The sequence below is a fragment of the Bos mutus genome, chromosome 7 (genome assembly GCF_027580195.1).
Source record: "Bos mutus isolate GX-2022 chromosome 7, NWIPB_WYAK_1.1, whole genome shotgun sequence".
Taxonomy (NCBI): Eukaryota; Metazoa; Chordata; class Mammalia; order Artiodactyla; family Bovidae; genus Bos; species Bos mutus.
The window spans coordinates 89,925,109-89,938,910 of record NC_091623.1 but is presented as its reverse complement, the minus strand read 5'-3'; the positions used below and the strand labels follow the sequence as shown (position 1 = coordinate 89,938,910).

At 38.1% G+C, this 13,802-nt stretch overlaps 1 protein-coding gene across 2 annotated transcripts in view; it reads right to left on the bottom strand.

Annotated features, from left to right (window-relative positions):
• The window catches only part of CTNNA1 (catenin alpha 1), a 179,525-nt gene that overhangs the window by 44,566 nt on the left and 121,157 nt on the right, over positions 1-13,802 (bottom strand). For both annotated transcript variants that reach the window (XM_070374415.1, XM_070374416.1), the window contains exons 8-9: positions 2,557-2,637; positions 1,231-1,383 (exon numbers count right to left, since the gene is read on the bottom strand). In XM_070374415.1, coding sequence (XP_070230516.1) covers positions 1,231-1,383; positions 2,557-2,637 — 234 coding nt within the window. The remainder of the gene's footprint in view (positions 1-1,230; positions 1,384-2,556; positions 2,638-13,802) is intronic.

Below are 13,802 nucleotides of genomic sequence, written 5' to 3'. Positions count from 1 at the left end.
AATGGAGACACAAACTGCAAGCCTTTGGACCAAATGCCAGAATCATTAACTTGAATAGAAGACTGACCTACATATTTTGTACATAATTAATTCAGTTAAGGATAATGATCAATGTTCAAAGAAAACTAGATGTAAAATTAGTAACATGTTTAATGTAATAACTGATGCTTTCCTTAGACTATTTTACAGTGTTAACCTGGCCTAATATCACTATAAATCCAAGTGTACAAGACACACATTTTACATAAAAGGCTCATTTTCTGTTGTTACATAATGACCAACTTACCAAATGGTCTATAGAATATTTCTTCCAAATATTAGGTGTTTTACATTCGGGCTACAAAATTAAATAACTTGCCATATACTTACTATGTGTCAAACTTTTGAAATATAGTAATAATGAATCAATTAAACAGTAATATAATTTCAGTAATCAAAAGGTAGGAGCAAGCCTAACTTATCTGGAAATTAAATAGCAACTTACTCTTTCTTCTTGTCACCTTAACAAACAGACAATAACATACAGATTTCTACTATTCAAACATATCTAATTAGTAGCATGTTAGGGCTGTTTCTTTAGGGCCAGGAGGTGGCGGCTGTGTTGCATGGCTTGTGGGGCGTTAGTTCCCAACTAGGGATTGAACCTGTGCCGTTGGCAGTGAAGTGTAAAGTGTTAACCACTGGAAGGCCAGGAAGTTCCCAATTTCTTTAGTTTTATAAAAGGGTGATGGAGGGGAGGCTGTTCTCAGGCAAAGGGTTAAGCACTTGACACACATCATCTCTTAAATCTCAAAATAATACTTAGATAGGCATCATTAGTATATTCTCATTTTATGGAAAAGAAATGGCATTCAAAGGGATTCAGTAACTTGCCAAGATGCAAGCCCAGGCAGTATGACTTCTAAACTCCAGCTTCTAGCCACTATTTTCTACAGTGTCTTCTGAGATTAAGCATGTCATGATCTATCTGTATCTGCATTAAAACTAAGTGGAAATGTTAAGATTCCAGGAATAGGGACTATTTTTATTTAATCAGGTACATAATTAACATAAACTTAGCAAAATGGTAGTTTGGGATAGATGTTTAAGTAATTATGAAAAAGACTTTTGTCTTACACATATTGTAAATAACATGAGTCCCTAAATTCTTTAGCTGATTCAATAATATGGTTAAAAATCACCACACTCCACCAAGTTACCCATAGTTAATAAAACGGCTAACATACTTACCTCAATTAATTTGTTGGCATGTTCACGGAAAACTTGGGCATATTCTTTAACTTCTTTCTCATTTCCATTCTTCGCAGCCTCAATCAATACTAAAAGTGGAACGTTGGTTTCCAGAAATGAATCTGAAACATGGTCCATGACAGCTTTGCGGAGCTAATAATTAAATTGTAAAAATTTGATTTTGTTTCTACCAAAAAGCTAGACTGCTTTCTTCTCTTGCACTTTTAAATCTAATGGAAATTCATGACAGTTTGGCTGCACTTATATGAGAACCCCTCATGTAAGCCATGCAGTTATATAATCTGCAACACAGGAAACACAATTGCGGAGATAACAGCTTATACTACAGTTAAAGCATTTCAGCAACAGAATCTCAGTTTTCAAAATAAAACCCTTTTTTCTTGGGAATTACAAAACTAAAGCTTCTATCTTAAAGGAGTGTTAAAAAAAAAAAAAAAAACTAAACAGAAATGACCTCTAGGTTGAATTAGCACATAGCCTTGGAATATAATTGGCCTAATTGGCTAAATAAAAATGAGAAGGGAGAGGGTGTTAGCACTTTCTGAACAGGGTTAGCACACTATGAACCTTAAAACTGAAAAGTTATCTTTATAACCATGTGTGATATTACTTTACTAAAAGGATGATGGGTAGCTACATTCCATCTTTAATTCTGCTATATACCAGACATGAACAATAAAATATTTCTCCACTAAGTATGGAAATTGTTTGTATTACAACAATTACAACTTCTTTTTAAGTCTTAATGTTGCTTTACGAATTCAATCCTATCTTTTTTTAAAAGATTAATACTCAATTTGCTCCCAAAATGTTAATGAGATTCTTTAACATTAAATGAAGAGAAAGACGTCTATACTTACAAACTCAGAAAATTCAGAGCCCCAAATAACTATACTCTGCATATCTGTACTAGAAACACATCTTCACCAAGAATCAAAATCAGAAAAGGGGCAAGTCAAATACATAATTTCAATTTCTATCTCTACTGTTTGTAAGTTAACACCACAAGATCCTTCAGGGTATTTTCTGAGGTCCCCAAGTCATTTTAAGTTGATTTTCTTACCTGAGCATCATTTTTATAGCATAATTTATTCAGTCCATTCCAGTAGGACTGTATTACTCCAGGTCCCCAGGAGATTTTAGTAGCCATTTAACAGAAGCTTATTAGCAACAAAACAGTCAAATTTCCTGTGAAAAGTCATCCTTTAATTCAAGAAAGCATATGGGTCCAGTATCTGTTGGAATTTTAACCAAAATAACAAAACCAAGAACTTGGGAAAGCAATCAGCACTTCTCTCAGCTTACCTGCCTACGCAGGTCCCTGGTCTTCTTGGTCATTTTATCTATTGCAGAATTGAGTGCATCACTTCTTTCTTTACGTCCAGCCTGGAACACAAGGAAAGAGGTGCACATTGTAGTAATTTATTTTTTTTTGGTAGTAATTTATAAGAAAATTTAATGGCAGTCAATAACTAAGTTCAAATCAACATTGAAAAATCAATTTTTTAAGCCCCAAGTTGGGATATACATTGGGGTGAGGAGAGAACCATGTGGCTTTGTTCATAAAACCCTAATTTTAACCCAACTCTTAGGCTCCATATTATTTCATGATGGAAACTGAGGGAGTTTTGCCAAAACAAGAGAAGCCAAAAGGCAAGACTTTTGCTTAAAGTTCTGCTAGAAAAATTAAATGTCTATTTTAATACAAGGTTCAGCATACAATTTCATTAATGAACCAGTTCTCCTTGAACTGCAGGCAAGAAAAGGTAATATCTGATTTTGATGAACTCTTAAGATATGAGGAATGTCAAAATGTGAAAGATGGCACCTGGCACTAAAACAATGTGAAACAATGTTTTAAAACAAAGATGTTTCATAATGGACAGAAGTTAATAATGTATTTTATGCAGCTCAAATAAAAAAGTGCTTTATAAGACTACTTCAGTTAATACTGTATATCATATAGGCCAAATAAGAATGCTTTGTAAGATTACACAAAAAGCCTAGGCTAAGCTTAATGCAACTGTATTGCATAGAAAAGAACATATCGGCCACTCTGAGAGAGTATAATGCTATATAAATCAGCATTTCTTAAGAGGGCAGGGGGCTGAGTGGACATTTGCTTGGGGAACATTCTAAGCAGAATCAAAATTGATGGTAGTTGAAAGAAAAGGGACAAAGGTAGTCATCCCAGGTAGAGCTGGCTAGCCATGTGCTTAGAAATACCTTGTAAGACATCAGGTTAAACTATGAAATATATTAAAAGCTTTTCCTTACAAAATGCCCAGTCAACAAATGTGGCTCATTCTGTAAAGCATGTAGTAATTACAGAAGAGATACAAATGGACAAAGGAACTTAACCCAGTGTTCCTCTACCCATGGGTGCCCTCAAGGTATTCTAATATAGATATACCATCTACCTAAGTCAGTATAGCAGATGAGAGCCAAGAAGATGTAGTTATACACTTTCTGAGTGCCTTTTAACATTTGTTATTTAATTTCTCCCTTATCCCCCATCTGTTGAATGTGGACAATGATACTTGTCCCTCTGCCTCTATCTCTGGACTATTAGGAAAAAAGAGAAGGAATATTTAGGGATATAGGTTATGCAGCAAGAGAGAGGAGGAGACAAAACATTAAAAGTTGAAATACAACCAATACATTGATATGGTCCCTATCAAATCTAGTCAGGGCCACATTCCAAATCTTTCCTCTACCTGTACTGTCAATAAAATTAAGTAATTCACTAATATTAATGGGTTTAAGAAAAAAAATCTCAACAAAAACTGAGGAAGTATGAGAATTTCTTCTACCTTTAGGAATGAACTGTGATTTATTCATGGGCATCAGTCAGAAAAGAACTTGACAAGCATAATTAGTTACTGACAACCTTAAAGATCAAAATACAAGATCTAAGGCAAAGGTGGCTAAAGTTAAAAAAAAAAAAAAACTGACCTCATAATTAATGCTTAAATCAGGAAAATCTCAGCACATTTCTTAGAAACTCAAGCACTCATTTAGAAGTAAACCTAGTACAATCTGTCATATCTAGCTGTGTGTGTGTGGGGGGTTTCTAACAGATCATTTATTTCAGAAAACATGTTATCTGAAACTCAAAGGTTGAGTTCAACGACCTCATGAGCACCTAATTACTTGCAACCACTGAATGCCAGAAATGTCCTCAATTTGGGTTGAAGGATTTACTTAGAAAGTTACATAAAAGCAAATTCTTAAACTTGACTTTTGAGGGAATTACATTCACACAGCAAAATTCACTTTAAGATGCAACACACAATATGAATCTGTTAATCCTTTGTGATACTATCCTAAAAATTAATTTGTCTTTCTTGTTACTTTAGGAAATAGAGGCTTATGCCTCATTAATTGGCGGGGGGGGGCGCCACCGCAGTTCAGAAGCAGTTATTTACTGACGTTTTTAGGTTATGCTAGATAGATCATCTTTTAAATCAAAGCATCCTTTTAAAAAGAAAAAAACAAAGAACCAGTCCAAACAGCAAGTTTATAGTTACAATCATTTATAATAGAGGTGAGTACACACACTTACAAACTTAAGCTTGAGAAAAGCAGAAAGCTTGCTGACCTGTAAAATAACATCTTCTCTTTGAGATTAAAGCTGTTATGATCTTTTGTTTCTAGCTTTGGCTAGACCAAAGTAAAGTTGCCCAAGACACGTGTACCCCAATGTTCATCGCAGCACTGTTTATAATAGCCAGGACATGGAAGCAACCTAGATGTCCATCAGCAGATGAATGGATAAGAAAGCTGTGGTACATATACACAATGGAGTATTACTCAGCCATTAAAAAGAATACATTTGAATCAGTTCTAATGAGGTGGATGAAACTGGAGACTATTATACAGAGTGAAGTAAGCCAGAAGGAAAAACATAAATACAGTATACTAACGCATGTATATGGAATTTAGAAAGATGGTAACGATAACCCTGTGTACGAGACAGCAAAAGAGACACTGATGTATAGAACAGTCTTATGGACTCTGTGGGAGAGGGTGGGAAGATTTGGGAGAATGTCATTGAAACATGTGAAATGTCATGTATGAAACGAGATGCCAGTCCAGGTTCAGTGCACGATGCTGGATGCTTGGGGCTGGTGCGCTGGGAAGGCCCAGGGGATGGTATGGGGAGGTTCGGAGGGAGGAGGGTTCAGGATGGGGAGCATGTGATTTTTTTAAAAAAAAATAAAATAAAAAAAAAAAAAAAAAAGTAAATTCTTGGCTCCCACCTAACTGAGAGACTATCCCACCAAGTAGAGAGACCACCTAGGCTCACTCAGTTTTGATATGTATGCCCCTGCTAAGCAGTGACAAAGGCATTCTAAGAAAAACATAAGGCATGTTTGGGTTTCAACATAAATCTCCTCCTCAACAAGTAAATATCAGATGAGAGACAAAGGTTATTAGCTGCGACTGCCTCTAAGCAACTAGGTTTTGGTTGAGACAGTAAAAGGGCTTTCAAAACCCATTTTCAAGAGAAGCATGAGGAAGCCACTTCACCTTCCTCCTGCTTCTATTTATTTAGATACTCTTTAGTGAGTACTCTGCATCCATGGGAGCAGGCAGGACTAGCAGTAATTCTTTCTCAGAAGGTTTCTATCTGAGATAAAATAATTCAGAGCAACTCCTAATTCAGCAAGACCCTGTATTGTGCTGGGCCTGACAGGACTTCTGAATGACATTAACAGTGGTCAGAGCAGTACATAAAAGTCATACAGGAAGTTACATTTAAGTTTGGCATTGATTTTTTTTTTTAAGTATTAAGAACTAGAATTTTCTGGAGGATTTTACCCATTTTGGTGGTGACTTCTGAGTGAACAAACTTTTTTCTCTTCCAAAAAAGTCTCCTGCCTCAGAAACAATAAGCATTCTCTTAAAACAAATCTACAACGCTCAACCATTCAAGATGATATTGAAAGAAGAAACAGAACAGGATCTATCTTGAAAGCAGGACTCCATCTTGGGCCGGACTGTGGACTTTGAGCTATATGCCCAGTATCTATCGAAAGACAAACCAACTGGAAAACCAGGCCCCAGGAAGGAAGATCCCCAGGGCTCTCCATCGCCTAAAAGAATACCTTAATTATATGTGTAACCGAATAGAATCATACATTCTATTATGCTTACTGGGGTATGATCACAAGCCTATTGATAACTGTCCACTGTTAACCACCTAAGCTTAAGGCATGAATCATGGGTTAACTTTGATTGTATCTTTCTTTTTCCTTTGGTCAGACTAGTTTCAGGGAACCGTATACACTTGGGGTATACAGTAAGTAAGTGTTAGTAGCTCAGTCGTGCCCAACTCTTTGCGACCCCGTGGACTGCAGCCACCAGGTTCCTCTGTCCCTAAGATTTTTCAGGCAAGGATACTGGAGTGGGTTGCCATTTCCTTCTCCAGGGGATCTTCCCGACCCAGAGATCGAACCCAGGTCTCCCGAATTGCAGGCAGATTCCTTACCGACTACAAGGGAAGTGCCTGGGGTATATAAGGTTTTCACAAAGACTGGTCGGGGTCCTTGGCTAAGAGGAGACTCTGCCTTGGGCCCGCCGGTGTAATAAACTGAACTCCACTATCTGCATTGTCCTTCTGAGAGAGTTTGTTTCCCAGAATGCATGGCTACAATGCCAGGTGTCAGCACTGTGTCTGGCATATAGGTCCACCAATTCCTTGCCCATACCCTACCATCTGTCCATTCCCTAACTTCATTCTAACTCTTCCCAGTTGGAACGGGATGGAATATGTCCCTCGCACTGTAGGTGGCATCTCAAGGCACATTATTCCCTAGACGCCATGTGATAAAGGTTCCCAGGTGAACGCCCAAAAAGTAACAGCACAAAATAAACACAGTGCTTCCAGGAAAAAACACAAAGTGAAGACTTCCACAATACTTCCAGGGTGAAAAATACACTAATTTGAAGATTCTGCATGATCCATTCAGGGCTCTTCTACGAGAGGGTTCCTTCTCCTAATTCTGCACACTCAACCTGCCAGAGCCGAGCCACTCCCATCACTTCACTGCCTCTGGTCACTCAAGATATGATCCATCCACACACATTTAAATTCTTCAGACATGCCAAGCTCTCTATCACCTACCTGGAATACTCTTCCCATCCGTCTTCTAACTCCTTCCTATCCTTTAGATGAGGTATCACATTTCCTTGTATAAGTTCCCTGTGGCCACCTCCACCCTAAGTTTCATTTAGGTGTCCCTCTGGGGTGCTTCCACGGCACCTCATTGTTTCCCCTCATAGCCATTCTCAAATCATACCCTGGGACACCTGTTAACATGAACAAGATGAGAAACCAGTGACCACAGACGTGCTTAAAAGTCATAGGACTTAGTGTGTCATCTACATGGCATATTATCAGTTACTGCTTTCCTGTTATCAGTGAAAATATAAGGCTTTTCAAACAACCTCAAATATTGTCTACCAAATACTTTCTATATTTAATCTAGAGTAAGGCTGTAAGAGAATAGCAGCGGAGGATAAAATCCAATTTAAGGACTATTTAAAAGGGAACATTTAAGAACGATTTAAAAGGAAATAGGACGTTCCGATTAATTTAATAGGAAGGTCTAGTTCAATACAATGCCTCCATCAGCCATTAGAAAATTAAAATTTAAACACTAAGAACCATGACATTTCATAAGATTCAAGTCAGAATGGGCATCTGAAGCCTCTTTCCCCCAATGACAATGAGAGAGAGAGAGAAAAGAACAGAGCAGCATTGTTACCTGCAGGTACAAAAGGGGGAAATGAGGCCTGTCATCCACTATACTGCCATCAGGTAAAGCTGGGGATAAGGAACTTTAGAAAGAAGTGTTACCAAGATGCTGCTGGAAGACTTCAGAGATGAACAGGGGACCTGATATTAAAGAAATTCTCAAGAAAAATATTTTGAAAACCCAGGGAGACTTGAGTTCAGTCAGTATCCTCACACATGCTAAGTCGCTTCAGTCATTCCAACTCTTTGTAACCCTATGGACCATAGCCTGGCAGACTCCTTTGTCCATGGGATTCTCCAGGCAAGAATACTGGAGTGGGTTGCCATGCTCTCCTCCAGGGAATCTTCCTCACCCAGGGACTGAGCCTGAGTCTCTTATGTCTCCTGCATTGGCAGGAAGGTTCTTTACCACTAGCGCCATCTGGGAAACCCTATACCTTCATAAGTAGGACTAAAAAGTTTGCTGTGGGATGGGCAACACATTATCATACAATATACATTTGGTAGATAACAGAAACAGCAATTTGACCCTTCTTGTTTTACCTCGCCTACACATGGCTGACGGGCTTTGTATTAACTGAATGTGACAAGAGTTGAGGCAAAGATTAAGTAACTTAATAGAATATAATGGTCAAATAGACCAGCATTCCCAAATTTCTTTCAAAGATACCCTCTCGCTCTGGTTGCAAAAGACAACTTTCTGGTTTACCTAATGTTACCTATTTCATCCTAAAAATGTTAAAACTGGGTAAGAAACTCGAATGTTACATACTATAACCTTGCTTTCTTTCTCTCTCCCCTCAAAGAAGGCATAAGCTTAGAAATGAGCCTTACTGGTTCATCTGAGTATTTTCTCAGATGATAGCCAGCCTTGCTTACTACCTTTAGATTTTTCTAGGCCCCATGCCATATTACACCTGAAAATGTGCCTATAAGGTCTAACAAGCTTAGGTGTTACAACCACCATTAACATTCCACTATGGCTTAACTATGCCATGTCCCTTTACATGGCCACTATAGCACAGAACTAAATGAACTGTAGTGAATATGTTGCACCTTTCCACCAAATCCTGGGGAGACCAGAATGAATGTATGAACTACCACTTTCCCTTCCTGGGGAAAACAAAATCCATGATGGAGAAAAGAACAAACTGAAGCATGTAGCTGAGATATTTCAATCGCTTTTGAGACACCAGTTTTCTTCTTAAAAAACCATTTACTTGTTAAATAGGTGCTGTGCATAGTAACTTGGGAAGCTGTCAGATGCGCAAATAGGTATACAAATTAAATATATAAAGGTCATTAAAAAAGGCCTTAATTTTGAAGCTACTAATAATCCAGGAAAAAATAAAATGACTCAAATGTAAAGATATTTCAGAAGGATTTTTTTTCCTTTAAAAACTGTAGGATCTTTTTTAAAATTTATTTTTAATTGAAGGATAACTGTTTTACAATATTGTGCTGGTTTCTGCCATACCATCAACATGAATCAGCCAGAGGCATACATATGTCCCGTCCCTCTTGAAGCTCCTTCCCACCTCCCACTCCATCCCACCCCTCTAGGCTGTCTCAGAGCACCAGTTTGAGATCCTTGAGTCATACAGCGAATTTCCACTGGCTCTCTATTTTACATATGGTAGTGTATATGTTTTCATGCTACTCTCTCCATTCGTCCCACCCTCTCCTGCCCGTGTCCACGAGCCTGTTCTCTATGTCTGTGTCTCCATTGCAGCCCTGCACAGAAGGATTTTTAAAAGCTCAGTTAACTGGTAAAATCAGGTTAAGATTTGTGATAAACCAGGAAACATTTCTGGCTTCTGCATTGATTTAAAAATAACCTTCTGAAGGATCTGATCCTCTTCTCTGCTAAAGATAATGGGTTAATAGGGAATCTCTGTTTACTGAAGATACTACAAATTTCATGTTCACCAACTTGTACTGGATCGTTACCGTAATATGGCAAGTGTGTGTCTTAATATTAAGAAAGATTATCACCTGTTTCACCATTCATTAAAATTAAGCATATATAGCGAAGATCATAAAACCTTTAAAAGACAAATGACTAACTGGAGGAGATACTTGTAAAATATGTCACAAACAAAATTAGCTTCTTTAATAAGCAAATAATCCCTGCAAATCTTTAAAGAAATGACCAACTGTAGGAGTGGGGAATGGAATGACCAAATGAAATACACAATCCACAGAAAAGAACAAAACTAACAGTATACCGACATCCAAAATGATGCTCAATCTCACTCATAACACATCAAAGAGAGCATTTTTCACCTATCAGATTCACAATTTTAAAGTCTGCTTTATGGTGTTAGGGTGAGGGGAGGGTTAGTATACATTTACAGACTACTGAGGGAAGTATAAATGGTTTAAAATTCTTTGGGAGGTAATGTGGCAATGTCTATCAATTTTAAATATATACCCCCTACAACCCAACAATTTTTTGTTAGGAACTTACCTTATATATAAACTTGCCTAAGTATGCAAAGATATTAAAAGAATATTCATTTTACACTGTCTCAAAGGCCTCAAAAAAAAACTACATGTCCATAGATTATAGTATAGCCATACAAGGGTAAAGCTATGAAGCTATTAGGTACACGTGTATGCTCACACACAGGGAAAAATTATGAAGCCATTAGATAGACCCCCACCATGTTCTCACTTTCAAAAGCACAAAAAAAAACAGAGGAAAAGAATCAGCTCCCATGGGAGCTCAAGCCTTAGCAACATGGGGTCAATATATCAACAGCAGCTATAATGTTGACATGCTGCTATAAGCCATTCCTAATAAGAAGTGATCTTGTTCTCTTTGGGCCGAATTTTTGTTATTGGATTTCTCTGCATTGACAATATCACATGTTCAAATACTTTGCTTGCCTTAAGCACATGTTGCCATCTCTCTACCCCAGAGGACACTAAGAGGGAGGAACGGCATTTCCAAGCTTCAACAACCAAGACTGCATATAGCTGATATACTGCAAATTCACCCACTTAAACCTAGCCAAGTGGGTCAAAGAGCCCACTAAAATTGAAAGAGATTCTTCTAAATATGAATGGGTATCTCAACTCTTAATCCTATCCTGTGCAAATGGTTTCGTATAGCCTGTGGTCGTCTATGTAGGCAGGAGGAAACATATCTACGTAGAAAGCTACTCTAAATGCAGAAAGGGAGAAGCAGCAGGAAAGATAAATCCAAACTTGGCTCTATTTCAGAATAAAAAATGAAGCCTACCACATACAGAGGATGGGGGAAACATGAACACAATGAAGCCACGGGCAGGCAAGAATAAGAAATGTGTGTGTGTTCAGTCGCTCAGTTGGGTCCGTCTCTCTGTGATCCCATCGACAGTAGCCCACCAGGCTGCCCTGTTCATGGGATTTCCCAGGCAAGAATACTGCAGTGGGTAGCCATTTCCCCCTCCAGGGGATCTTCGAGATCCAGGGATCAAACCTTCAAGTCTCCCGTATTGGCAGGCACATTCTTTACCACTGAGCCACTGGGAATCTTCAAGGGCTTGGTAATATAAATTTCAATCAGTCTATGTACTTATCAAGACTTCAGGACCGTTCTGTTTGGTTTGGGTTGGTCTGATGTCTACAATAGGTAAAATAAAAGATCTCTGTGGTTTAAAAGCACCTCAGCTCAAACTTCTATGGAAGATTTTCCCTTAGCTAAGATTTATCACCCTAAGATTTACTGCTGAATTTTCTAGCTGTGGGCACAGAACACAATGTTAGCACACGACACTAGTTCTGCCATCCTGCCAATAGCAACAATTGCCCAAAAACACATGTCTCCAAAACTAGGAGAAATCCCACATTTTGAAAGTCACAGCATCAAAAGGAACACAGCTCATCATCATCAGTGTAACCATCACTCCTTCCTACTGCTCTCTCAGTCATGTTTAATGAAAGTAACAAAAGAACTTTTAAAATATCACAATCAATGAAAGGCAAGGACGGGATCAAACTGTGGATTCTGTAGGCCTAATGTAGACAGTCTACTTCTTAAAAGGCTTTTGGAAGGAAAGATTCTCAGCAACAGAGATACTTACTAACACTCAAAGTGGTCCTCTGTGTTTTCACCAAAAATCTAAGGGCCTAGAATTTTGAATGTTCTCAGATTCTCTGGCTCTACCTAGGATAATCAATTAACTTGATGATTAATTAACTACTCTTTAGCCCATGTCTAACATGACAGATTGGAAAGGCCATCAATCCTTACATATTCTATCTGCCTCTGTCAGACAGATTCTGTTTCTTGGGAAGATAACAAGCTGATGTTTAGTGCCAAACCCCAGTAATTTCTTAAAGAGCAAATCACGGACTTTCCCTGTGGCCCAGTGGTTAAGAATCTCCCTTTCAATGTATGGAATGCAGGTTTGAACTAGAAACCAAGATCCCAAATGCCATGGGGCAACTAAGCCTACACAGCACCAACTACTAAGCCAGTGCACTCTAGAGGCTGTGCTCCACAACAAGAGAAGGCTATACACTGGAACAAAGACCTAGCACAGCGAAAAATAAAGAGTAAATCAAAAACTTAATAGTCAATCTTTGCCTCCAAACACATGTTTAAAAACAGTGAACTCTAGGATTTATCATAATTTTCTCTCATCCTCGTTCCCTCCCACTTCTCAAAAAAGGCTAGTATTGATAAAACTCACTGAAATAAAGATACTGATACCAGCATCTTTAGGCCCAACTGTGGCTGCCAACTAAGAATCCTAAAAGGTTCTTGGGAAGGGATATATTCAGACCCACAAATCTTATATCTTTTTGCAACTTTTTGATAATTGTGAAGAGACCTCCAAAGAACCATGACCAACACTGGCGGCCAGAAGATTTTCTTTAACCGAGCACCTCTGGGATATGAAAATTTTGAGAGTCGGGCACGATTGGTTAAGAAACACCTGAGTTTTCAGCATAAAGCAAAATCCAGCTCCCTAACACAAAAGATTAGAAAATTTCACGTTATACATCTGCTTTTCCAAAGAGATATTTATTCCTGATTAGCAATATATGTTAAAAGCAAACTTTCATGAAAAGTAATGCAGATAAGTATTAACACCTAAACCCGGCCACATGACTCATTTAATTTGCTTAAAACCATTCACAGAGAGGACAGACAGGCTAGATTTTACTTGTCCTTTGCCTTGTCACGAACAACTATAACAGTGAAAATTGAAACAGATGATATCAAGAGTACTTTCCAGAGGTTGTATTGCCACTTTAATTAAGTCAAAGGCATATGTATGCAGAATAAAGCCGTTGTGAAATGAAACCAAGAAAAGGTTTAATTCAGAAAGAACATGGGTTTCTTTTTAGTCCTTCTAGCTAACGAGAGATAAAGATCAAAAAACGATACAAATCTCCCTCAATAGGAACAGTGTACTCCAACCCATTTTAAGACAAACATCACATCTTCTTTGATTCCACAGCCTAAACCTTTTGAACCCAAAGAGAAGTCAAGTGGGCAAGACAGCTAATGACCTAGACAGACCGTGCTCTCTGGGTACTGTGGTATAGCAGGCATTACTGCCCACTTCTCCAGGTGCATCAAAAAATACTCTTGATTGCACTGGTGCTTTTCTGAACAATTTTCCTTGCCCACAAATCTGTTATAATAGTATTAGGATAATGTAATTTAAGGGTTTTTCATCTATTAGTATACTGTAAGTAGGCCAAGTAGACTACAAGAGCAGAAGGGAACCAAGAGTTCAAGGGGAAGGAAATGCTTTTCCCTCTAAATTTTCACATATAACTCATTCCT